The sequence below is a fragment of the Cuculus canorus genome, chromosome 9, assembly GCF_017976375.1.
Source record: "Cuculus canorus isolate bCucCan1 chromosome 9, bCucCan1.pri, whole genome shotgun sequence".
In the NCBI taxonomy this organism is placed as follows: domain Eukaryota; kingdom Metazoa; phylum Chordata; class Aves; order Cuculiformes; family Cuculidae; genus Cuculus; species Cuculus canorus.
Window position 1 is genome coordinate 19,827,076 of NC_071409.1, and position 24,000 is coordinate 19,851,075.

Below are 24,000 nucleotides of genomic sequence, written 5' to 3' on the forward strand. Positions count from 1 at the left end.
CCCCGCAGTCTGATTGGCCACCTCTAGGGGAAGCCCCTCCCCCGAGCTCCTTTTATGGATAGCGCTTCTGCTCCCGCACTCTCCGATTGGTCGCTGCCGCCGCCGCTCGAGGTCGAGCGGCCTCCCATTGGCGGAGGGCTGTTTCCTGGGCCTCGCTGCGGTACCCGAGAGCAGGTGCGGCGGCGCTGGGCGCTGATTGGCCGCGGGCGGGTTCGAACGGTCCCAACGGCCGGGGCAGAGGCCCGGATGGAGCGGGGACGGCGAAGGGGTGGGGCGCGGTTTCAGTCCGCTCTGTCATGGCTCCCTGGCGCTGTCCCTGTCCCACGGCCCGTCCTGCTCTATGTCAGAGGCGCAGGAGGGAGGACGAGCCATCCCTGTGGCCGCGTCACCGAAATCGGGGAAAGAAACCAACTGGGAGTCTTAGGAAGCAGGCATTCTTTTTAATACAGTACCAGATACACGGGGGGGGGGGGGGAACCGACCGCCTTGCTCTACGCACCGGTTACTACGAGTAGCAGGTGTTTCATACGCTGGCTTTATACGTATGTATTCTATTTCTCATTAAAATGAGAATCACGTTTCCTAATAATAATAATAATTTCTAACAGGCGCAGGACACCCCTCTCCACGGTCGTTTATTGAGCCCGCGGCCTGCAAAGTAGCCCCCGACTCGATTTCGTTGGCATCTGCTCCCTTGGAAGGTTCCATATAAGGTTTGAAATAAAGGTTATCCTGACCTCCTATCTCTTTTGGTTCCTGAAGTGCTGGCAAAATGCCAGCCCTCTGCAGCTGTCAGTGTTTTTTTCCTAAAATATCACAAAATGAAAATTTTACTGTTCATTGATATGATTAGGTGTGGGAGCAACAACAAATATATGGGAGATAAATTGGGACTAAGATAAAGCGTGAAGCTGGTACCAAGCATATTATAATAAATGTTAAAAAGACTTACGTGTTCCAAACTAGACACACAGAATAACAAATCTTGAATGCATGAGAAGGCCAGGCTGGAAAAAAACACGTGGGAATAAGTAGATTGGAGATCTGACTGAAAGCAATCACGAGAGTGTGGAACAGACAAAACCGAAATCATCCTGTTTGTCTCTCTAGTTCGGGAACCGAAGAGCTGTACAAGGATCTCCCTGAATGAGAGAAACTAGTGTTATTTTTGTAATTTGACTCCTGTGTGCTGTGCTGATTAAAAGAATATGCTTAGAGAAAACTACAAGGTCTGCATCTCCTTCATCACCACAGCTAGGCATTAATACAGACACTACATTCTACATAGCAGCTCATAATGGTTTGCTCAACAGTACAACAGCCACTGTAACAATATCAGTGTTAATAATTCAGTATGTGCTGCCCTGCTGAGGATATCGGCGTGTAGGTGTATTCAGAGACATCATTTCGTAGGGAGCAAGAGGGTAAAGAGATGGCAGGAGAAAATACAAGTGGCCTTGACGAAGGCAATCAGCTGATCAATGGCAACGACCCTCAAACAAATTATTATACCAAATGCTTTACTGTCATAGAATCATTAAGGTTGGAAAAGACCTCTAAGATCAAGTCCAACCCTCAGCCCAACACTACTATAGTAGTCTACTAAACCGTGTCCCAAAGTGCCAAATCTACACATTTTTTGAACACTCCCAGGGATGGGGACTCTATCCCTTCCCTGGGCAGTCAGTTCCACTGCTTCACCACTCTTTCAGTAAAGAAATTTTTCCTAATAGCCAGTCTAAACCTCCCCTTATACAACTTGAGGCCATTTCCTCCCATCCTATCACTTATTACTTGGTGGCAATTTCATTTTCACTAATACAAAAACTTTTTAATCTGAAAAGGAATTTTTTTATGTGGGCTCAGCACCTCTGAAACCTGATTTAGTGTATCGTCTAGCTAGCTCCATGTAAAAAGAACAAGAGAAAAATTTACCATTTCTAGAATTTTCTATTATTTGCTAAATTCTTACACACTAAAATGAGTTCTTAGACCTTACTATGCTTTATAATACAGATTTTTATTAGTTTAGGCATTTTCATGACTGATGTAGCAGCCATTAGTGGCAATAAAAGTCTGTTGACTTTTTATGATTTGGAAGTAAAACAGAATAAGAAAAGCAGAAGGAGATGATAGCAGGTGTTATGTGAATAAAGCTTTTGCCGGTGAGGTACACGTAAATTAGGACTGTTTTCTGGAGGAAAAGGTTGCAGAAAAACAGTCTGGAAACCAAGGAGGCCATTTCAGTTTTGTCACTTGAGTCAGCCAGTTATTGCACAGCCCTACAATGACTTTATTCCATATAGAGCAATTGTAACAATGACTTACAGTCAAAATGCAGCCTAACCTGAGGTCCTTTTCCTACCTCGAAGTACCAGGACAGGCCATCATTTTGCAGTTCCAGACCAGGATACCCTTTACTGGCTTTTTCCCCTGTTCTTGCCTTTCTTTGTGCTCTTGTGAAATTCTTTTCAGCTAGGTCTTCAGCTTCCTTCACACCCTGAACCAGGTGTGGAACAAGTTCTGCAGCATAGTTTCTAGAAAACTTACTGGTGATCATAACGTAATTTCCACTTGACCTCTAGATCCTCAAAAAAAGCTATGTAAAATGTGCCTGCAAAGGCAGGAGAAGCACATTTATTGACCTGAGGATTAGCAGGTGATAGGCTTATGACTTCTCAGCTAAAGGTTTAAAAAGAATGTAAGTGATACCTACACATTCAGTACATCCATATAGGCTCACTACACATATGGAGAGTGGCTTGGGCGCTAACCACTTTTTTGATATACTTGAAAATCCAGAATTACAATCTCATAAAGGAACCGTCTTCAGCTATCCTACCTCAGACTGACAGAACTTAGACAGATTTCAGGTAGTAATCACTTAAGAAAAGTGGCTGAGATTTTTTTAAATCAAGTGCATTTATTCTCATTAAAATTTATATAATGACTGATGACAAAATTAATTACTGTTCTCTATATGTTTGACATTTTAAAATCTAAGCACTTTTCTTATAAAATACATAGAAACCCCCATTATTTGTTGTTGTGTAAAACGTAACATGCATTTGAAACTTACTGTTCCTTCCAGGTATCTGACATCAGTAACCCAGGAATATCATGTTTATTCCAGAGTTAAATAGTTTCCTCTTGCAGTAACACTCACAGGGAGAAAGTTCCAGCAGATTACCTCATTGAGCAAGTCCTGTCACACCAGCTTGGTAGGAGCAAGGTTCTCCCACCTTGTGGGAAAAGACAAGGAAGCCAGATCAGAAGAGGTGATGGAACCCCAAGAAGCCTGAGGAGACCTGGATACTGGCTGTCTAGCAACCTGGCTTCAGGGTGTGAGTCAATAGAGGGCTTGTCGCGTGCATATCTTGCAAACATCTGAGGGTTTGATTTATCTAATTTCTTTTTTATCTTTTTTTTTTTTTTTTTTAATTTCTTTCGCAGACAGAAATGTTTTGTGGTTTGGTTTTTTTTTTTTATCAAACAGACTTCTTCATGAGCACTTGAGAAAAAACAACATATTCTTCAAACAGCTATTGATTCAGTTTTGCCAGAGCAGGAGCTTTCAAAATGTGAGGAAAGGGGGCATCAAGCACAAGATGTATGTGGGGGTCAGTGAGAGCATGAGAAACCTCCAAACAATTTCGTCCAGAGTCTTTATCTCTGTTTTTTTTGAAGAAATAAGGAGATGAGAGAGGAGTGGGACTAGATCCACTTTTGCTAGAGGTTTGGGAACAATGATTTTTCTTGAAAGACATGGCTACACATTATTACACTCAAGGATCCTGGGTGTGGAATTCCAGGGCAGTTGCCTGGGAAAGCAAGGGAGTGGGAGTGTGCAAAGCTAAAGAGACAGGGGAGCAGGGCACAAGTTAAAAGGGAAGGTGTGAACACAAAATAGTGCAGAAACTGATGATTTTGTATGAAAAACTTGAGACTTCAGTAATGTCACCTTGTGCTGCTTTCTTGACAAAGCTTGTTTCCTGACAGTCCTTTCACATCCATAGTCTACTCAAATCTGGCTGTGAAAATTACAGAAATTCCATCTGCTGTCATTATGAAGAAAGGTGCTTGAGAGCCTTATTTCCTCACAAACTGTGGAAACTTTCTTCTGCAGCCTTTAGAATCAATGAGATTTTACTTCAGTTCCACTAAAGCTGGCTTAAAAGCTGACCTTTTACTACTTAGAAACATATTTTTCTTTTATTACCTTTTCATGTCCATTTTTTTAAAAGAAACTTGTCCTTTCCAGGAGTCTATTTATATGGGACTTTTTAGTATTATCAATTCATTTTTGAAACCAATGTTATTGTTAAAATTAGCGCTCGTTATTTTGTGCATTGGATTCATAATGCATGTGAACCTGGCTAGTTAAATAAACATTTTAATTTGATGAAAATGGGACCGTGACTAAGTATTAAGTAGTCGTTTCTGTCAAGGCTGAACTCTATGGTATTTATATTCCCTGTGTGTTGCAAAGAGGTGGTTTTTATCTGACAAAAAGGTTCTTAGGGGGATGAAAAAGACACATTAAGAAATTTTTCTTGTCTTAGGCATGAGAAATGTTCCTGCATTAAAGTAGAATTTATTCCTGACCCGGGAGTAAATGAAAAATAAAATTCAGTCCAAAACAAAATTACAAAGTAAACATACGGAAAAGGGAAAAGGCTAAGGGAAAGGATACGGGAAGGGGAAGAGGAAGGGGAAAAAAGAAAAAGAAAATGAAAAAACACAAGCCTCCATCCTGGAGTTGTTTTGTGATGTGTTAAATGGGAAACAGTGCGGTTTCTCCAGCCAAAATAAGGATGTCCCGGACCCTCCCGGGAGGGCTCGGCAGCCCGTCCCGGCGGAGCAGGGCGCTCCCACCGTCCGGCAGCGCCGGGGCTGGGACCGGCGAGGTCTGCGCCCTTCCGCGCGGGACCCCGTCTCGGGGCGGGGCTGCGCTGCGCGGAGGAGCCGCCGCCCCCCGCCGCGGGGCCGGGGACGGAAGCGCCGGGACTTCCTCCGGGGGAGGGCGGCGCGGTCCCCGCGGGGAGCCGCGGCGATGCGGGCTGCCTGGGTGCTGCTGGCCGCGCTGGCCGCCCTCACCGCCTACTACGTGTACCTGCCGCTGCCCGGCACCGTGTCGGAGCCCTGGAAGCTGATGCTGCTGGATGCCACCTTCCGGGCGGTGCAGCAGGCGGTAAGGCGGCTCCCCGCATCCCGGAGGGGTGGGCGGCTGGAGCCGAGCGGCATCCCCGGCCCCGCGGCGGGGAAGGGGCTGCCTTGAGCCCTAAGGCTCTGCGTGCGCGGGGGCGAGAGCCGCGTGCCGTCCCGAGCGGTACATCGGGCGTGTGGAAGCTGCACAGCGGGGCTGGTACCCAGCGCCGATCTCGCCAGATGTGCGTTAGTCTCGCAGCCTTTCGGTCAAAAAAGATTAATGGTTTTTTTTTTCTGATACTTTAACTGCGACGCGGGGAAAGAAGACGTAGGGGAGCTGTTTCGGATATTTAACTGCCTTGATTTGGAATCGTATTGCTAAAGAGAACTCTGAATGTTTGATGCGGTTGCGAGACGCAGATGGCTGTCCTGTCACTTCGTTGATGTCTGCATCATTTTCTGCCATTTTTTTAATGCTGACATGAAAAAGATCGGAGTTTGCAAACTTTCTGATAGTGCTTTTAGCTGTGAACTTCATTTTCTTCTAGGATGGTCTGATCTTTTGCAAGGACTGATCAGTTATGGTCAGGCCTGAGGTAAGGTACGGTCTGTGGGGAAGTATTCTGTAAAAAAATTCCTAGTAGCATTTCAGTTTCCTGTAAGTGGGGTCTGAAATGTATAAAACCCGGTACTTGGAGCAGATGAGAGCATCGGCATATTCAAAAACGGATTAAGTGAATCAAGGAGCGGTGGATACCAAATGGACTGGATGGGAATGTACCTTATACATTCCTAACACAGTAATTGCTGATGCTGGGAAGCATGAAGGGAGTTGACCGCACACAGTGTCCAGTCTCGTGTGTTCTGCCTGAATAACTTCTCTGGTTGCCAGTGTTGGATTGAGGGTCTGGAAATAGATGTTTCATGGTCCAAATGCATTGCCGAATCAAAGCATATCTCTAGGATGGAAGGATAAAACCTGTTTGCTTGCATCTCCTCCCATATGTCTGCGATGAAGATTATGCAGACATGGCCTACAGCAGCTTCATTCTTCAGTAAGTTCACTTGTTACGTGTTGCTAACTCAAGAAACGGCAGGTGCTTAGCTTGACGAAATGACAGCCAGAAGGACCGTGATGCCCCCCTCACCACACTGCCTGCAAAACACATCACGGTTTAGGCAGGAACACGTAAAGTGAGTCCATAACCTCTAGCTGAAGGAGACCTATCTTTAGTAAATCATATGACTGTGACTATATATATGTATATTGCTATTGGCTTATGTACACCTTCCGTTACTTTATGTGATGTGTTGGGCATAGTCAGATGAATTCTGGTGCCTCTAGCTTAGAGGTTGAAGGATATCTCTTCTGGAATACTCTGAAGGTTATAATCCCAAGAGGAGCTGGCTGGACAAAGCCTGACGGGTGGCAGTTGGAGCTAGCTGGTAGGCGGGGGCTGAGGTGCCCACATCTATCCCCACTCTCAGGGGTGGGGAAGTCTCTGTTAGGGAAGTGGCAATTTCTTATTATTTAGATCTCTGGCCTTAGAAATATGAACTTGTTTAGTGAAAAAAATTAATAAACGAGTGAGTAATAGTAGTTTACAAACCAAAGGAAGGAACAGGTGAGCTTTACACAGAAACATAAAAGAAGTGAGGCATTGGAGGTGCAAGAACAAGTAAGCCTCAAGGCATTTGGAGAGAAAGAGAAGGTGCTTTCCAAGTGTTCAGAAGTCTTTCCAATACTGAGAGACAGCACTAAGTCAGAAATAAATGACTGCCATTAAGAAGGAACTGTGTGAACTGAAGCTGTAAAAGCTAAGCTTGAATATTTGCTTTGGGCTTCTGGGTATGTAAAATAAAGTGTATATCCTTTTGTAGAGCTCAGCTTTCTTGTTCCACTGACTGTTGCAAGACCAAAGGGTTTAACATTTCTCAACGTGCGACCATTGAACTTTCACCCACTTCTGAATGTATTTTCAGTCTGCTATTTATTACTTTCCTTTCTAGGTTCGATATAAGACAGAAGTGCATTTCTGATTTTAAAATCTCTGAAATGTATTGTAATTGTTTTTTTCAAAGAGCATGAAACAGACTTCATATGCTTCAAATACCATTGAGTATCTTTTGCTTATTTGAAATAGATTTGTTTAAGACTGACAATTAACCATGACAATTTCTAGTTAGGGATAATGGGTTTGTTTTCTTAGTGCATTAATAATCACTACCAATAAAACATAAGGCTGTCACTGGCTTTCAGTGTACTAACAATAAGGTTTTGCATTGCCATGTGGAGTTTTGTCCTAGTCAGCTACAATTTTTTTTACAAGCTTGGGTCTGACTCAGTGTCTTGGCTCAGCATGAGACACTTCAACAAACATTCAAGTGTAATCACATGGTTAAAAATATGTGTAACACTTGTAGGGCACTTTCTGTAAATAGTTTTCAAAACATACTACAGAAGGTGACCGATACCATTATACTGATCTTAATTTGCTGAGAACAGAGATGGGAAGAGATGGAGTGCCATATCTGAAGTAACAAAAATTCCAGTGGCAGAGCTGGAAACTGAGCTGGGTTTTGAGTGCACCCACTTTAGTGGCCTGTGCTGCCCCAAGATGAAAACAGAGAAATCTAGACTTTAATAATAGTAATGAATTAATATTAAAATGCTTAACTGAGAGTGAGAGTAATTTGTGTCTCTTGCCTGTCTCAAAATGGGACACGATAACTTTTTTATAGACCCCTGCAATATAACACAATTTTAGGTCAGGAATTAAAAAGTATGTGCATACCTATATATACAAGTAGAGAGCTCAGCTTCAAAGAAATTTGGACAACCATATACAGTTAATTATGGAACCACAGGTTTAACCACATGGTTTAATTTGGTGTTTGTCAAGAATTGTCTAAAGCAATGTTTCATAATTCTGCTGTTTACAGCAAGATTGAATCAGATGTTTTTCGCTTCTTCCCGTCACCACTCTCCCTTTCGAAACAAAGAGAGCAGCATATGTTTTTTTAATGAGCACTTTGAAATAAGTTATTTCTGAACACCACTGTCAAAATACTTGCTATTATGCTGCATGGCAGGGAATAAGAGATTCTTTGGAACTGGGACAGCTGTTAGTAGAAGTTTGGAAGGACAAATGGGCTGGCATAAAGGCCATCAGATAAGACATAAATGGAAGAAGGTAGGCAGCTTTGCAGGAGAGAAAAATCATCCTTATATTTGTCCTCATCAGCCAAGTGATTCCTTCACGGTCCTCTGCCACTCACTTTTGTAATAAAATCTCGGACGTGGAACATCAGCATTCAAGATTAGAGGAAACAGTAATGAGTTCTTTCTAACATTTACAACTTCTGGAGAGATGTAAATCACAGTTGTAGCCAGACAAGTAAGTTGCTGGTGTTTTTGCAAGCAAGAACACAGTCTTGGAATTGGTTTCCAGCAAACCAGGTTGTTAGTTGTGGTGCGTAGGTCTCACAGCAGTGGCACCTGAGCAGAAACTGAACCACACTGCAAGTCCTATTTGCAGTAACAGATAACTTTTGCCTTTAAAAAAAGTATAAAAACAGATCATCATGGATGTATAGGTATATGCAAACAACTTTACATTAAAATGTAATCTAGTCTCTGCTTCTAATTAGTAAACTGTAAAACAGTTGTCTTGGCTTCTTTTCAGTTCTAAAGGAAATTCATAAAATTAAGAATTTGAGAACTGCCTTTATATAACTGTGTTAAAAACACATATTCGTTGCTGGGCAATAATGCGCCTGCATAAAGAAATGTTCTGTAAAATAAAAGGAAATAGAAGTTCACCTTTAAACAGGATAAACTGCCTGAATTGCACACAAAACAATATGTTCTGCACGCAGCTAAGTGGGGAAATGATCCTGTTTATTTTTCACTAATCTCTAGTATTTACTGCAGATATTGTAGTTGGCATTTTGGACTCTAATGTTACAGAAATGTGTTTTGCAAGGTGATGCCAGACTTGAGGATACTACCTGCATCTTTTAAGGTGGGAAGTTTAGTCTCAGACGGTTCAGTCATCCAGCTCCAGCATCATTACTTATTTGAGTCATGAGTGAGATTTGGCTCAATCCCAAATAGCGTTGTATAAAAAAAAGAGCCTTAGCTGTTTGCTTAATTCCTGATCCTGCTGAGGCCTGGGAGGTCAGTGCAGGACCTTGGGTCTGACCAGCTGTGAAGGCAGTAGCGGAAGCAGCTGATGCATTCAGCTTGGCTTCAGTGGCACACCGCTTTTGTGTACCGTCTGAATGTGTCCTGTTGCAATCATTTCATGGCTAAAGGTCAGAGATGTGAAGCCAGACAGTGTCAGCTATGGAAGTCACATAAGGACAAAGAATCCTGAAGCACTGAGTACTGTTAGAGGTTAATAGAAATTCGCAACAGAAACACTTTTTTATTATTATTATTTTTTATAATACAGAAGACATGACTAATATATGTTTCTTTTGTGAGGAAGGAAAGCATAACAGCAGTAAGCATTTGAGATTTTTCATGGGATTACCAGCTGAGGAGCCAATAGGAGAATCTTGATAGTTTAGGGACAGGTATTGGTTATTGGAGGTAAAGTAATGGTACCTCTCTAGAGCAGTACTTTGTTCATTCTGTCTGCTTTTTTATCATAACGCTGACTCCTTTATTCATTTCTTGAAAAATTTCTCCTACATCAATTAAATCTTTCTAAATCTGGTCAGGTGGGTGCATAAAAACAGTCATTACGTGGGAAAACTTGTGACTGTGACCCAGGCTGAGTGATACGCCGTGCCTGGGGCTAGCACAGCAGTTCTGACCTAATTTGCCACAGGGCTTTCATCTTTATACCATCTTCTCTTTACTGTGAGTTTGTCTTTACTTTTTTCTGTAGTCTCTTAATTTCCCCCTTGTCCTTTTGCTTTCTCTTCCTTGTCACTAGCTGTGATTATTACGGTACTGTCTTCTCTTCATTTTCACCAGAGAACATAACTGTTTCTTCTGTTTCAGCCAATTCAGCTGTGGACTGCTGTGAAAAGGGCTGGTCCCATCCTTTCCCCTCCTCTGTCTTTCCTGCCCTGGGTTATCAGTAAGATGGTAGCTTTGGTAGAGTTTACTGTTGTTTCTCTGTTTCTGCTGGTTCGTATGGAGCTGCTGCAGCAGTGAGATACTCTGAGGCTTCATGTTCATTAGTGCCAACATAAGAAAGGTGCCAGGGAAGCACAGCCAAGAGGATGGAAATATTGTCCTTAGAAGAGTTAGCCAACCATTAAACATCTTCTTCTGCCAGTAGTTATATTACAGAGTGATAAGATATTATATCTATTTTAAATATTTATTTACAGAGAAATATATGTATATATGAAGAGTTTGTTTGTAAGAACTTTGGACAAGACTATCTCTTTGCCAGCAAAAATGCAATCCTGATGCCATATAAGTGACAACCAAATAAGCTGATTAGATAGATATATTTCTAAAGAATCTGTCTGATAAGAGCTTGGCCAAAAAACTGCCTGTGCCTAACAAAATTAGGACTATTGCTTTTGTGCCCTGGTGTACAAAGTGTCTTTTCCAGGTTTTTTGAGTTTTGGATTCTTGGAAAGAGTGGTGTATTACCGGGGGGGGAACAAAAAGGATGAAAGCATGTGATACCCTGCAGATGGCCACAGTGCTCTGTGGTTTAAAGAACAGCGAAAAATACTTTTCGGTAAACAACACTACCTAGCCTTGAAAATGAAATATTTCTGATTCCAGGGAACATGTGGTAATCTTGTCTACAAAGAATGTGTCCTAAAGTGCGAGAAAACTAAAATGAGAGGTCTGTTGCAGCACAGTCAGGCTAAAAGAATCTAGAGAAACATTCCCTGGCAGTATTTCTGAAACTGATTCCCAGTGGTTACCTTCCCCAGAGCCACGACGGGACACAAGGAGGATCAGATCTTAAGCTGGTTATATCAGAGGCAGCCCAACAAATTGTCTGCCAAATCATTAATAGATGTATTGCTTTCCAGATTTCAGATTTGAACTGTGAGTCTCAGAGTTTTCCTATGGGAATTTTTAAGTAATAGTGGGAGAAAAGCACGATCTGAAATTCAGAGATACAAACAGCCTTATGAATTCAGCATTTCTTCCTGCCGGGTGGATACTGTGTGTTTCTTCTCCCAGAGAAAGGCCTCGCAGTATAAAGAAATAATGTTCCATCCAAAAACATTTTAATATTTGGATTCCCACCAGTCTGTCTCAGCAGGTTGACATTACCATAAGCTAAAGCAAGAAAAGAAAGTATTTTTTTTTAATTCTTCTTTCGGAAATGGATTCCTATCCTCACTCACACAGCAGCCCATTGTATGTAGCATAGATTTTTTTGGGGGGAAAAATATCAGAGCTTCTCTGTTTCTACAGCAATGTGCAGTGGAAGTGAGGCTGTGCGGGGCCTTTTCTATACAGCATCTGACTGAAAGCCAATGTTTCATCTTTTTTACATTTAAACTAATGATGACAGATTAAAAACTTACAAGTGGAGCTGGGGCTGTAGGCAAAAGGAGACAGATCTCTGGCATGGATGCTGCTGAATACTTCAACGTTTGTTTTTCCTCTGGAGGTGTGTGTTTGCTTCTGTCAGCCCTTCCTTCATGGAAAGCAGGCACTTCTGCCAGAGAAGCTGAAACTTGGCTCTGAAAGTGGCTGTGAAAACAGTACTGCAAAAGTACGATGAAGAAATGCAAGTCAAGAAAATGAAATAGCTGTCCTTGTGAACAGATAACATAAACCAGAACGACTGTGAAACTCTTCTTTGCAAAATCAGGTCTGTCATGAGAAATCAGACTTGGCTTCCACTCAGTTTTTATACAGGTTAAACTATGGCAACTATCCCTTCTTTACATCATGAATGTGGTGAGACCGGTGCCTGAGTGACCCCGCTGTCTCTCAGGTGTCAGCATCTTTAATTCATACTAGCAGGTTTGCATGGCAGCAGTGGTACTAGCAGAATTAAAAGAGGAAAGTAGTCATGAGTAGACAAGCCCCGTGGCTCCAAACAGCGTGCCTTTTACTTGAGCTGCTACCCGTACGTAAAATAAAAGGTCACAGCTGTCGGTTTTCCTTACAGTGTGGCCCTATAGGTGTACATTAGGTGTACATCTGTATTAATCTTACCTCCCAACTTCATTGCCTTGACTGAGAAAGCTGTACAGAAAGCATCACTGATTATCCAATTTCTAGTCTTTATCACTAGGTTAGAAATTAACTTTACAAAAGGGGAAAGACCCTCTACTACTTTTTAATGGTCAGTCTGGACATCATGAGCCCAGCAGTCCTTTGGCTCACCCTTTGCCACTCCTTCTGCACCATCTAGGGAAGGGGAATAAGTATGCATTACAAATAGTGTGCAGGTCATATGTGGGAAGCAGGTCATGACCATTTGGGCTGGAGCTGTGCCTTGGATCCTAGTACTTTCTGCTGAGAAGAACAGGATTTTAATCTCCTTAAAAAAATAAACACGAAAAAAAAATCCCAGATAGCCAAAGGCGATAAAAGATCTCTCTCTCTACCATATGGGAACAGAAAGATCAGATTATTCTCTGGTTTTGTAGTGTTTTACACACCCCCACAAAAAAGTAACACGCTTTAGTCCCTGGAGTTGGGAAAAAAAAATCACTAACCTGCCATAGTCCTTGTATAACGTTTCAGATCCTTCTTCATTCAGCGGGTGAATACAGGACAAGCCAAAACCCAGGCATTATGTTCCTTTGAGACCATTCGCATTTTCATAGTTCCTTGCAATCCTTGAGAATGTTCTTCATTTGGAAGTGGAAAGACTTGTGCTGTGGGGTGGAACAAGAGAGATACTTTGCGTTTTATACCTTATCACCACAAAATTTTGGCCTGTGCAGTATTGCCCTCTGCTGGCACCAGTATGATGAGTTCCCAAGTCTTATAGTGGAGCATGCTGGTGAGTGAGGTTCTTCTCCTTCTGGAATGAGAAGAATTTATTCACCATTGTCTTGATTCACATATTGCTTGTGATTTGATTTATTTTGACAACAGAGAATCTTTTATGGACAGGGTTTTGTTTTAATACAGCTTTAAAAGCATTAGAGGCCTTTGATAATCGTTCATTTTCCAGTGGATATTCTAACAGACCTTTCTTGGTTTTGTATAGGACCTGCCCTTTGAAGACAGTTGCGCTGAACATCAGTGCAGTATCATATGATATGATGTGAAATAATAGGAATCTCCTTTTTTTTTTTTCCTAGTGTCACCTGATTCACTATCTGAGACTCAGCCATCACTTGATAGTTCTGAATTATGTGATTCATACCTTTGACAAGCTGAAGTTTGTCTCCTCTGAAGACGTTAACATCACAGATGCTGTTTTTGATGGTGTAGAAGTCAGAGTGTTTGAACCTCCCATGAAGGGAGATGAAAGGCTCAAGCGCAGCGTTGTTTACATCCATGGAGGTGGCTGGGCTTTGGCAAGTGCAAGTATGTGTCTGCTGGTAACTAAATAGGATTCGGGTCTGTTTTTCTTCTAGCAGGAGAAGCCAAATACTGTCTTTCCTGCTAGGGATTACCATTTTGATAAGTACCACCTGAATTCACTAGTAACTGTCTCCACTCTGGTAGATCAGCGCTAAGGAGAGATGGGGGAAATAGCGTGAACACACAGCAAAACACATATTTTATTTGCAAAGAGTTTATCTTTTATACATCCTGAGAGGACAAAATAGCTTATTGTTTAAATTCCTTAGATACCTGGTTGGGCTGTTTGGGTCAATCCCCTGTTTTCTGTGATCATGTGTGAACCGGGAACCAACGATTCAGTAACTGGAAAGGATTAAAATTAAAGAAAATAGCATAGCTGTGATTAGTCCTCCCTTAAATGAGTTCAGTTGACATTAATAGGGCACCTCATTTGAATCAAAGCGATGCACAATATAATAGAATGGCCAACAAGCAGTGACTCATGCAGTAATAACTGTCTCTGGATGCTAATGCCCCCAAGCCACTGGGTAGCTTAAATTTTGCCCAACTGAGAGAGCTCTGATAGGTGGGTGAAATGAAATGCCCTAAGTCACCAAGAAACAGATAAGAAAGAAAGTATTAGACTGCAGAACTTTTCAAGGCATTAATTATCTTCTTTCTGCTACAATATGTATTTGGCACTTTATATTTCTGATCTCATTTACTTCGCTTATATTTGTATCACGTCTTCATATTTTCTGAGAAGGCTTATGTACGGCTTTGTGAATATTGACTTAAATAGATGTGTATGTTCCTAACATCATGTCCTTTTGTTCCAGGAACAAGCCTTTATAACAATCTCTGCAGAATCATGGCTGAATCTCTCAATGCTGTAGTCGTCTCAGTCGAGTGAGTAATCCAAAACTTACCAAGTAATTTTAAGGTGTTAGAAATACATAATGTAGTTCTTTTAGCTTTTCCCTTGTTATTGGCATGTATATAAGGCATAATTTTCTTTACTGGTCTGATATTTTTACCCTTTTAAAATTACAACAAATTGGAGAGTACCAAAAAATTCTTTAGGGTTTCTAATAATTTTAGAGGTCATTTTACAAGGTAAAAATGTGGGAAAAGAGAGTAGCACTTAATTCAGTTGTAGAAATACTAAAATGCAAATTTATTTAGTTATTGCATTGTTTAATTGTATCTATGTGTAAGGAGTACAACTAAAACCTGAGGTCAGTCAAGTGCCAAATTATGAATTATGATTCTGTAAATATCTGTGAATTTTAAAAACAATCAAATGAAAAACCAGACACATTCGGATATGATCAACATCTCTATGCTTCCTCATGTTGCAAGAGGGACTTTTCCCATCCTCAATGGCCACTTCCACCTGATGCAAGTTATATTTATGTGTGTGTGTGTGTGTGTATATAAAAGTTTATATTTACAATATTTATATATTTATAAAAAAACACCCTCTAAGTCTGTTTATAAACCACAGTTTTGAAGCCATTTTGAGCAAGAGTTTGCAACATAAAAACAATCAAATCATTTTACCTGTACTAATTAACCAGAATTCACCATGGGTCTGGGAATTTCCTGCTGCTCTCTCAATCTCCCGCTGTTCCAGTCAACTCATTTAAGCTTTGTACACTACTCAAGAGCAAAGGACTGCCAGGGTGCCAGACAACAGAGAAGTAGGGCTGCTTTTTTAACTTGCTGAACAATTCCACGGTAAACAAACCTCTCAGCTAGCTAACTACATTATCCAGATGACTCCAACTTGATTGGTACTTTTCCCATCCTTATTGTCAACTTCAATATTTTCTTTTGCAAACCTAATCGTTTGATATAACTATTCATATTTCCCACCTGTAGTTGATTGCATACCAAGCTCTGTGATCTAATTGCAACTGAATTATATGGAAATGATATAGATGATATTACTCCTTCAGTATTGATAGCGTGCTTTAAAGGGTTGCCTTTTTTTTTTTTTTTTTTTTTTTACTTCTTTCTTGTTTATTAGTAGAAACAACAAAAAGTAAAAATGCAGTGTTGGTTATTCCAGATGAGCAGCGATCGCAGCATTGAGAAGTTCCTTATTATTCCTTTTCTGATTTGTGGTGCCTGTTTCTCTGGTTTCTTTTTGACATATTTTCCTTAGCCATGACATCTTTCAGTCAAGGTGTTTGTACTCAGTTAGTGAAGACTAATTAGATTTCTCATTGGTTTAATTGCACGTCTCATTTTCATGATGTATGCAGGCTGTTAACCAGTTTTGCGAGGACTTTGCAAAGGACTCTCTCTCGTATTCCTTTGTATTTAATTCAGTATGTAAATTGCTTTCTGAAAGCAGGTCAGATTGGGTTTGAAACACTTTTCCTGTAATCTAAGATTAAAATTTATTCTGTATGTGAAACTTTTTTTATCTTAGATCCTGAAGAAAATGTTTTGAATAAGAAAACTGCATTTTGTTTTGCTTGTTTTGCTCGGCTCTGCTGAGAATCTGTAAAACCCGTTGATTGAAAAGCTACAAACAAGACCTGTTGATCAAACGAGGCTGATAATATCGGTTCCCTTACCAAGGGTATTTTAAATATTCATTTATTTTTAATATGATGAAATGCTCCATTGGGAAGCCCTATGAAAGAGCTGCACAGTTTTATATGATCTTGATATTATTCATAACTAGTAGGTTCATATTAATCTTTCAGAATTAAAGCATTAATTATATGATTAGGTCTTACCTAAGCATTACACACCTCATGTTTTTCCCTTAGCATTTATCCTAATTAAATAATGTTGGCCTATATTGTAAGGAATACCTGATAGCACCTATTAATCTTGAAAGAGAGGTACGTTCATGATAATAATTGTTTCTCGTCTCTTTTCTTTTGTAGATACAGACTGGTACCAGAGGTGCGCTTCCCTGAGCAGTTCCATGATACTCTTCGTGCTACAAAGTATTTTTTGCAGCCTGATGTTTTAGCTGAATATTCAGTTGACCCAGGTCGAATTGCAATTTCTGGTGATAGTGCAGGAGGAAATTTGGCAGCTGCTGTGTGTCAGCAGGTAACGTCCAGTGCCTGTTATGTGTTATATTATGGCAGTCCCTAATTTGATGATGCATATAGCCTGACAGATTCTTTGCGCTGCATCATCACAGGCTGTGTGCCGACCTTATAGACAGAATGTTAGAAAGCCAGCACCTAGTCACTTTACAGAAGAAGAATGAGTCAGTTGCAATATGAATCACATAGCTTGCAATGTCTTACTAGTTATGAATTGTTATGGGCCAGATTTTAAGGGAAAGCAGCTAAATTATTTTTTTAACAACTTCTGCTCGTGAATTTTTTAGGTAGAACTAGATACGTGCATAATTCATCAATTTAGCTTTCTATTTTAAGATGCTTGGCTCTGAAAATAATGTCTTATTTATTTCAAATACAAATGAAGGACAAAAACTAATAAATGAAGCTTAATTCTTCCGTTAGATTGTCTTCCTGTAGCATTTCACAATTTTATGGAAATTTCTTTTGTGTATCTGCAGTTTAAATGTAATCTGCATTTAATCTAGTTAAGATTTTAAAGGCAGCCTGGGGCGAGTAATAATATTTTTCATGGTTGATTGAAATATTGTTATTAGCTTTTTCGTATTGCCATAACCATTGGTGACAAGAAAGCAGATACCATGTTCATGCAACTGATTATCGTGACAACCTTGCAATATTGAATTAGGGTGAAAAAATTAATAAGGGACAATTACACTAAAAGTTTCAATATTGAGGACCGATAAACATGATAGATCTACGTTTTGGAAACAGCAATCCTAATTAGTTTCCCTGATGCATAAATCAGTAATGCAGGACTCTCAGGGATAAATTAAATACATTAAGATTCTTCAGCCTGAAGACGAGGCAGACAAGATGAGATATGATAGAGAACTGTGTATAGTGTGTAAAAGAGGAAGCAAATCAAGTGCTTGCTGATTCTCCCAGTACAAGAATTTAGGGGGCACCAAATATGTAATTGGCAGGCTCAAAACAAGTGCAGATGGCAGTCTTAAGTCAAATACAATGAGGTGCTTCTGCACACAGTGAGCTTTTGCTAGAGCAAACTGTGGATGCCAATGGTTTCCATATGCTGAAAAAAACCCAATTAGATAAATTCATTGAAGAAAAATCCATGAAAAAGTATTAAAAGCAAGAATAACTTCCCCTGATTCAGGAAGTCCCTCAGTTGCAGATTATTAAACTGGGAACTCTGCTAGCAAAATGCCACTTTATACCTTTTTTTTTTTCCTTCTTACACCCTTCAGTAAATTTCTGCCACTGATTTCTGTTGGAAACAAGATACTGGGTCTGCCCCAATGGCCATCCTCAGAAGAGAAGAAAAAGATCAGGCTGCTAATATTTCAGACAAAAAGAGCAACATTATCTGCATAAGAGCAGAATTTGGCCTAAAAGTTGTCAAATGAATGATTACTTGTATGAAGTTCAAGGTCTATATTGCAATGTTTGTTTCCTTTATAATCCAAATTACGCTTTTTTTCCACAGCTTAGCAAAGATGAGCATTTGACCATCAAACCAAAACTGCAGGCCTTAATTTATCCAGTCCTTCAGGCATTTGACTTCAATACACCTTCTTATCAGCAGAACATGAATATGCCTGTTCTTCCTCGTTATGTCATGATCAACTATTGGATAGATTATATCAATGCCAATTACGATTTGGCTCACTCGCTGCTGATTAACAACCACACTGCTCTTGACGTTGGTCAAGCTCTGTCTTTCAGAGGGCGTCTGAACTGGACATCTCTACTGCCTTCATCATTCAAAAAGAACTACAAGCCTGTAATACAAACCACAGGCAAGGCTGAAATCATCCGGGAGATACCAGCACTGCTTGATGTACGAGCAGGCCCACTGCTTGCAGAAAATGAAACTCTGCAGCTGCAGCCAAAGACCTACATCCTGACTTGTGAGAATGATGTCCTGCGAGATGATGGGGTGATGTATGCCAAGCGCTTGCAGAACGCTGGTGTGGAAGTCACACTTGATCACTTCGATGACTGCTTTCATGGCTGTATGATATTCACTGTTTGGCCTACTGATTTCTCTGCAGGCATTCAGACCAGAAACAGCTACATAAAATGGCTGGATGAAAGCCTCTGAAGAAAGAATCTCTCTAGAAGACACAGGGTGCTCAACTCCGGTGTCTGTCCTTGCTAAAGAGCAAACAATGAAAAAGTGCACTTTTCCAAATTGTGACTTCATCCATTCAGCTGCGGGGGGTTACAGACCACAGTTACTAGCTTGATTGGCCTTGCCCAGCAAAGTATTTTGAGAGATGTTTTTTCAGACTTTGATTTTTTTTTTCCCCCTGCTTTCAGGTGACTATTGCCAGACATAAATAAATGTTGAGCAGGGAGATCAGCATTCCTGTAGCATTCTTAACGGGTTGCGATTTTCAAGCTGTGACTATTACTTAGGCACAAAGGCCACAATTTTCAGATGATGTGAGGTAAAGCCAAACACCTACACCTACCTCTGAATATGTAAAAGTGGGAGCTAGCTTTCAACAGAGGCGAACACTTGATGTCAAAGAAAGTGTGAGCACTCTCACTTTTGAGAGCAGAGCCATGCATTTGAATATCAAGCATGGGTTTAGGTGTTGGCTTTCAGGCACAGAGACAAATGGCTCATTTAATTATTTTTTTTTTAAAAGGCTCTTCTAGGTAGTTAAGATGATGCTAGACAAGTCTAGCCAAACATGTAATTCAGCTTTGGAATTTGGTCTTTATTGCCTTTTAGTTATTTATATTTTATAAAAGCACAGGACTGAGTATATTTTCAATAAAAAGTATTACAGCATACATACAAATATATAGGATAAAATACTCTGTGTAGCAGCAGAATCCAGGTTGTTTATGTTAGTGAGCTTCAAAGCCGACTACTTGTGTGGCTAAAAAATGTGACATCGTCTGTGGTTAAAGCCTCAGCTTCATGACTTCCTTTCAGAAAATGCTGAGCATACTAAAAAAAAATCTACTGTGTGGTTTGCACTAATGTTTGTAATTAATAGTAGGTTTTGTTAATTGATTTTTCTTTTGTACTTGCAGTGTTTATTGTATTTTGTGCTTCCTGGAAGCAGAGAAGCTAGCAAACAGAAGAGGGCTCTAATCTATATGGAAGATTGAAATCTGATCTTTGCAGCTAAACATTTTCTGCCTTGTAGACTGTTCCAAAATGTGAGGTTAAGATGAACTCACTGTTGTGCAACAGTTGGAGCCAATCCGTAATATTCAGAAAGGCAGGACAGGGAAATGAAACAACTTGTGAGTATATAGTCTGAGATGCTTACTGCTTGCAGAAATGATTGTTGTGTCAAAAGCCCAGTGTTTCTAGCAAAGAGGAGAGAATAGCTGTCCCATGACTAAACTATTGGATTAAATTTATTGTCAGCTTTACCACAGGCTTCCTGCGGGGCTCCAGGAGTACAATTTAATTTCCTTACGCACTACTTTCTTCTGCAAGAGAGGGAGAAGTAATTTCCTACCTCACAAAGGAGCTGTGAAGCTGCATCCACAGGTGTTGGTGAAGCACACAGATGTGAGAGTGACTGGCAGGTACTGAATATTTCCCATAGCTTTTGACTTTCCATCCTGCCTGCCCCATGATGGGTGGAGTGGCTAGGCTGCAGGTCCTTCTGGGCAGTTCGCTAAGCTCTGTCCTGGCTCCTGTGAAAGCACCCTAAGGTGAGGCTTCTTGGCCATAGGGTGATTATAACAAAATTTCATTAGACCATTTCTTAAGGCAGGATTCTGAAAAATTCTTTAAAAAAAAAACCCACAAGGTACTGGTAGATCAGAACAGTTCCATTTCACTCATATTTAAATGAAAGAGAATGGCTGTGTTGAATTCAGCCTCAAGGTAGGCTTAGCCATGCAGGCTGAAACTCATTTCTGGGCATAGGTTCACATGGAGGTCAAAAGCCAAAGCTGCTCCAACAGCAGGCCAGGTTCTTCTTCCACTTAGATGGTTACAAAAACTCTGTGGAATTAGAGCAGTGGAGTGACAATCAGATTAAATTTTGGTCAAGGTATCTAGTTAACACTGCAGAAGAATTCAAACTTTAAACCCTCTTTCCTCCTTTCCCCCATAAGCACAACTTCCATAAATACAATTTACATTTAAAACAGCAACCAAAGTTAAGTCCATTGAAAAGACAAATTACTAACCTGCTCCAGAGTCCTTTCCACTGTATAGAGACAGCTCCATGTACTTGACTTTAAACTATGACTTAGAAAATTAAAAAACCAATTGTTACTCTGAGTTGCTACAACAGGCTTCTTTCTGGCTTTTCCACTTAGAGAGTAAACCCATGCCAGAAAAGATGTAATTTATATCCACCCACCATCATTAAAAGATAGTAGTAACTGCAGTACTGAGAAAAAAAAATTGTTAATATTCCTAAAAATTCTATAATAATTAAGTTTGCTGGAGAGCTAGCTGCAAAGCTTTAGATCAGCATTTGTTTATAGCTAAGTTATAAATATCTGCTATGAAACTATAATATAATTACTGCTGGGTTTTAACTAAAATGAAATGGAAAGCTGGAATATATATTCATGGAGTCAGTTGTAAATTTCCTTCATGCACTGAAGCACATTAAAGTCTTGGCACAAGAAATGGTAGTAAGTATATAACTGGACTGACTGTTTACTAAGTCATTATCAGCTTTATGCGACATCCAAGACTGCAGCACAACTTGGATGAGCTGTTACAGTATGAACTAGTTCTGTCAAAATATCTGGACTACTTTTGTCGTACAGCTGTATGGTTTTAGGTATGTGATAGCTACAAAGATATGTGATGGATCCTATAACATAAAAAGAGGTCTGAGTTCCAGCTGTAAAAAGACCTTTTAGTATGTAGCTGCACAAGACACTTGATTAATATTGGGTGTAAACTTTGAAGTAAGTGTTAGTCCAAACTCAGTTTTCCTCCTAGTTCGCTCTGTTCTCCTTTGCACGCATTCCCCATGCCTGAAGTTGAAAGTTTAGGGTTGTTTCCAGCTGAGCTGCAGCAAGCTCCTAGAAACTGAGCACTTAGGCAGCTGAGAGCGCAGCTGGGGTGGGCAGGCGTGGTTACAGAAAGCTGATGCCTGATAGCAAGACATTAAGGTTTATGCGTGTTGCAACACCTCAATTTGTTCATGTGGTTAATCCTACATCTCCTAAAACATTTCTTCGGGTGTACCTTGCACCTTCGTTCCTTGGTTATTTCACACAGCAGTTCAGGGCACTTTGCACATTGTAAAATCAGATCAAGTGTTTGTAACAATATTCCACCCATGCATAGTAAAAAGTTAGACTTCTAAAAGAAGACAGTCAATAAATTTGTCTACTTCTTATTAAATCAAGAAGTATGGCTACCTATTTTTTGAAGGTTGGTTTTTTTTTCCCTCTGCAGCTGCAATTAAACTTTAACTATCCATTGCAAGAATATCGTGTTCCTGATGGCCATCAAAGCATTCAGATGTGAGCTTAAAAAAAAAAGTGCTTACAAAAGAGAAGCTATAGTCATTTGCATCGTGCTTCCTTGGACCTGGAACTATATAGCAGGTCCCTAGTATTTTGGCCAATTAGTATATTTGCAGAAATAAATGGAGGTTTTGTTTGCCTAGTTTAGAACCTCCTAAAAGATGTGTTCAGCATTTCTCAAGGTGTTTCATGGTGCGTAAAAATGACAAATAAATTGAATTTCCTAACCTTCATCTAAGTACTTCCAGAATCGCCTCCCTAGGCAAAGCAGAGTGGCCATTGCAGGTTTAGGTCCTACAAACTAAAAAGAAATGCTTTATCTTTGAAACATTGTTTAAGTAGGTGCATTGTGGTTATCATTTTAAATCTCTTACTAAACTATTTGAAACTTTTTCAAATAAAAATCTTAGAAGTAGATTAACCTGTCAAGCTGCTATGATCTGTAACAACATTTGGAAAAAAAAAAAAAACAACAACAAAACCAAACCCAGCTGGTTTAATGTTCTCTTATTTATGATGTTCAAAACTCCAAAGTACAAATACTTGATATGAATGCATTCAATATCTTATGCATGACTGGTTTTTGCTTCCTTCCCCGTGCAGTGGAAAGAACTTGTAAGATCTAATGAGCAAGTGTGATTGAAATGTGCTGTCAAATGGAGAACCAATAAATAAATATATCCTTGATATTTTTCCCCCTCCTCAGGACCATTGATTTTATTTTCTGATGTAAAACATTTCCAATTTGAGTTTTCACTTAGCAGAGATCAGTGAAACAAAATGGGAGACCTCAGAATTCCTGAGAAATGCTGATTCAAAGCTAAGGTGGCCATTTCCAAGGCAGGAAACCTTGCCTTTGTGTCTGTGGGCTGCAAGGGTGACCTCCTCTCGCTTCATCTCTGTCAAATGGTCAATGATGACCACATTTGCTGGCATTGAATAGCAGAAAATACCTGCTCTTCTGTTGTTCCTCTCTCTTTCAAGACAGACACATCTCATGTTCTCCATTCTGATCTATAAACAGATTTTTATTAAGTTATTTATATGTTTGAAATCTGGTTTAGCCAGTGGAAGTCTTAGTTCTGATTTCATTCCTATATGCCTTCCTTTCTTTTCTGAACTGTTAGCCATTTTCTTTCTCTGCTCTCTCATGTATTAATGGTCATAGCAGTATTACTTTTGAAATATCCTAATGTGGGGGCTTGCTGTTTTTGTCCAGCAGGGTCCTGTGACTTTCACAGAACATAAAGCTTTCCTCCTGCTGAAAAGAAGTGCTGGGGAACAAAGCTTCAAAGGACTCGTAAGCTTATTTTAAAGTCAGCAGGAGTCATACTCCAGCTTGCATTAAATTGAAAGCATTAAAAACAGGCCAGGCTGCATAGAGCATTTTCTTTTTCCAGTCATGTTTTCTTAGATTTAGTAAAAAGTGTGACTGTGCAGCACTTGGCTAGACCAGGGCAGCACCTCCCATGGCTGGGTGCAGCTGTGCACGTTCCGCTGTGCTGGTGCCACTGCGGGAGGATGCACAGTGCGCACCCACTGAAGGACTCGCTGCGGTCTCTGCTGCACAGCCACAGGCACTGAGCTCCCACCTGTGGACTAACAAAGCACCTGGCACAATATACTTAACAGCACCGTCAAATGGCATTAGGTGAATACATGGAGCATCTTAATTCAAGAATTACATTGCCATAGATACAACAGCAGCAATTTTTTGCAGAATGACAATGCTGTTGAGTGTGTGACATCCATGTGGGGCTGGCAGACACATCAAGACTCATGGGAGAGACATGCTTGGAGGCTGAACCTGGTGCTCAGGGGCATCTCTGATTG

The 24,000-nt window shown here is 40.4% G+C and overlaps 1 protein-coding gene and 1 long non-coding RNA gene across 4 annotated transcripts; one reads left to right on the plus strand and one right to left on the minus strand.

The window, feature by feature from the left end:
* Nucleotides 1-290: 290 nt before the first annotated feature.
* On the minus strand, nucleotides 291-13,396 carry LOC128853018 (uncharacterized). The gene is made up of 3 exons (XR_008451233.1): nucleotides 12,814-13,396; nucleotides 11,668-11,850; nucleotides 291-1,142 (listed from the first exon to the last, which is right to left on the minus strand). It is a non-coding gene; the product is annotated as an uncharacterized LOC128853018 (long non-coding RNA).
* Nucleotides 4,977-22,875, plus strand: NCEH1 (neutral cholesterol ester hydrolase 1). Of its 3 annotated transcripts, none has more exons than XM_054074371.1 (5): nucleotides 4,977-5,191; nucleotides 13,408-13,636; nucleotides 14,455-14,524; nucleotides 16,522-16,693; nucleotides 18,179-22,875. In XM_054074371.1, exons 1-5 carry the CDS (start codon nucleotides 5,054-5,056, stop codon nucleotides 18,794-18,796), a joined length of 1,227 nt encoding a protein of 408 aa, XP_053930346.1. In that variant the 5' UTR covers nucleotides 4,977-5,053; the 3' UTR covers nucleotides 18,797-22,875. The 3 variants fall into 3 exon arrangements, with proteins under 3 accessions (XP_053930346.1, XP_053930347.1, XP_053930348.1); XM_054074372.1 differs by lacking the exon at nucleotides 4,977-5,191 and adding an exon at nucleotides 5,715-5,744; XM_054074373.1 differs by lacking the exon at nucleotides 4,977-5,191 and adding an exon at nucleotides 5,820-6,203.
* The last annotated feature ends 1,125 nt before the right edge of the window (nucleotides 22,876-24,000 follow it).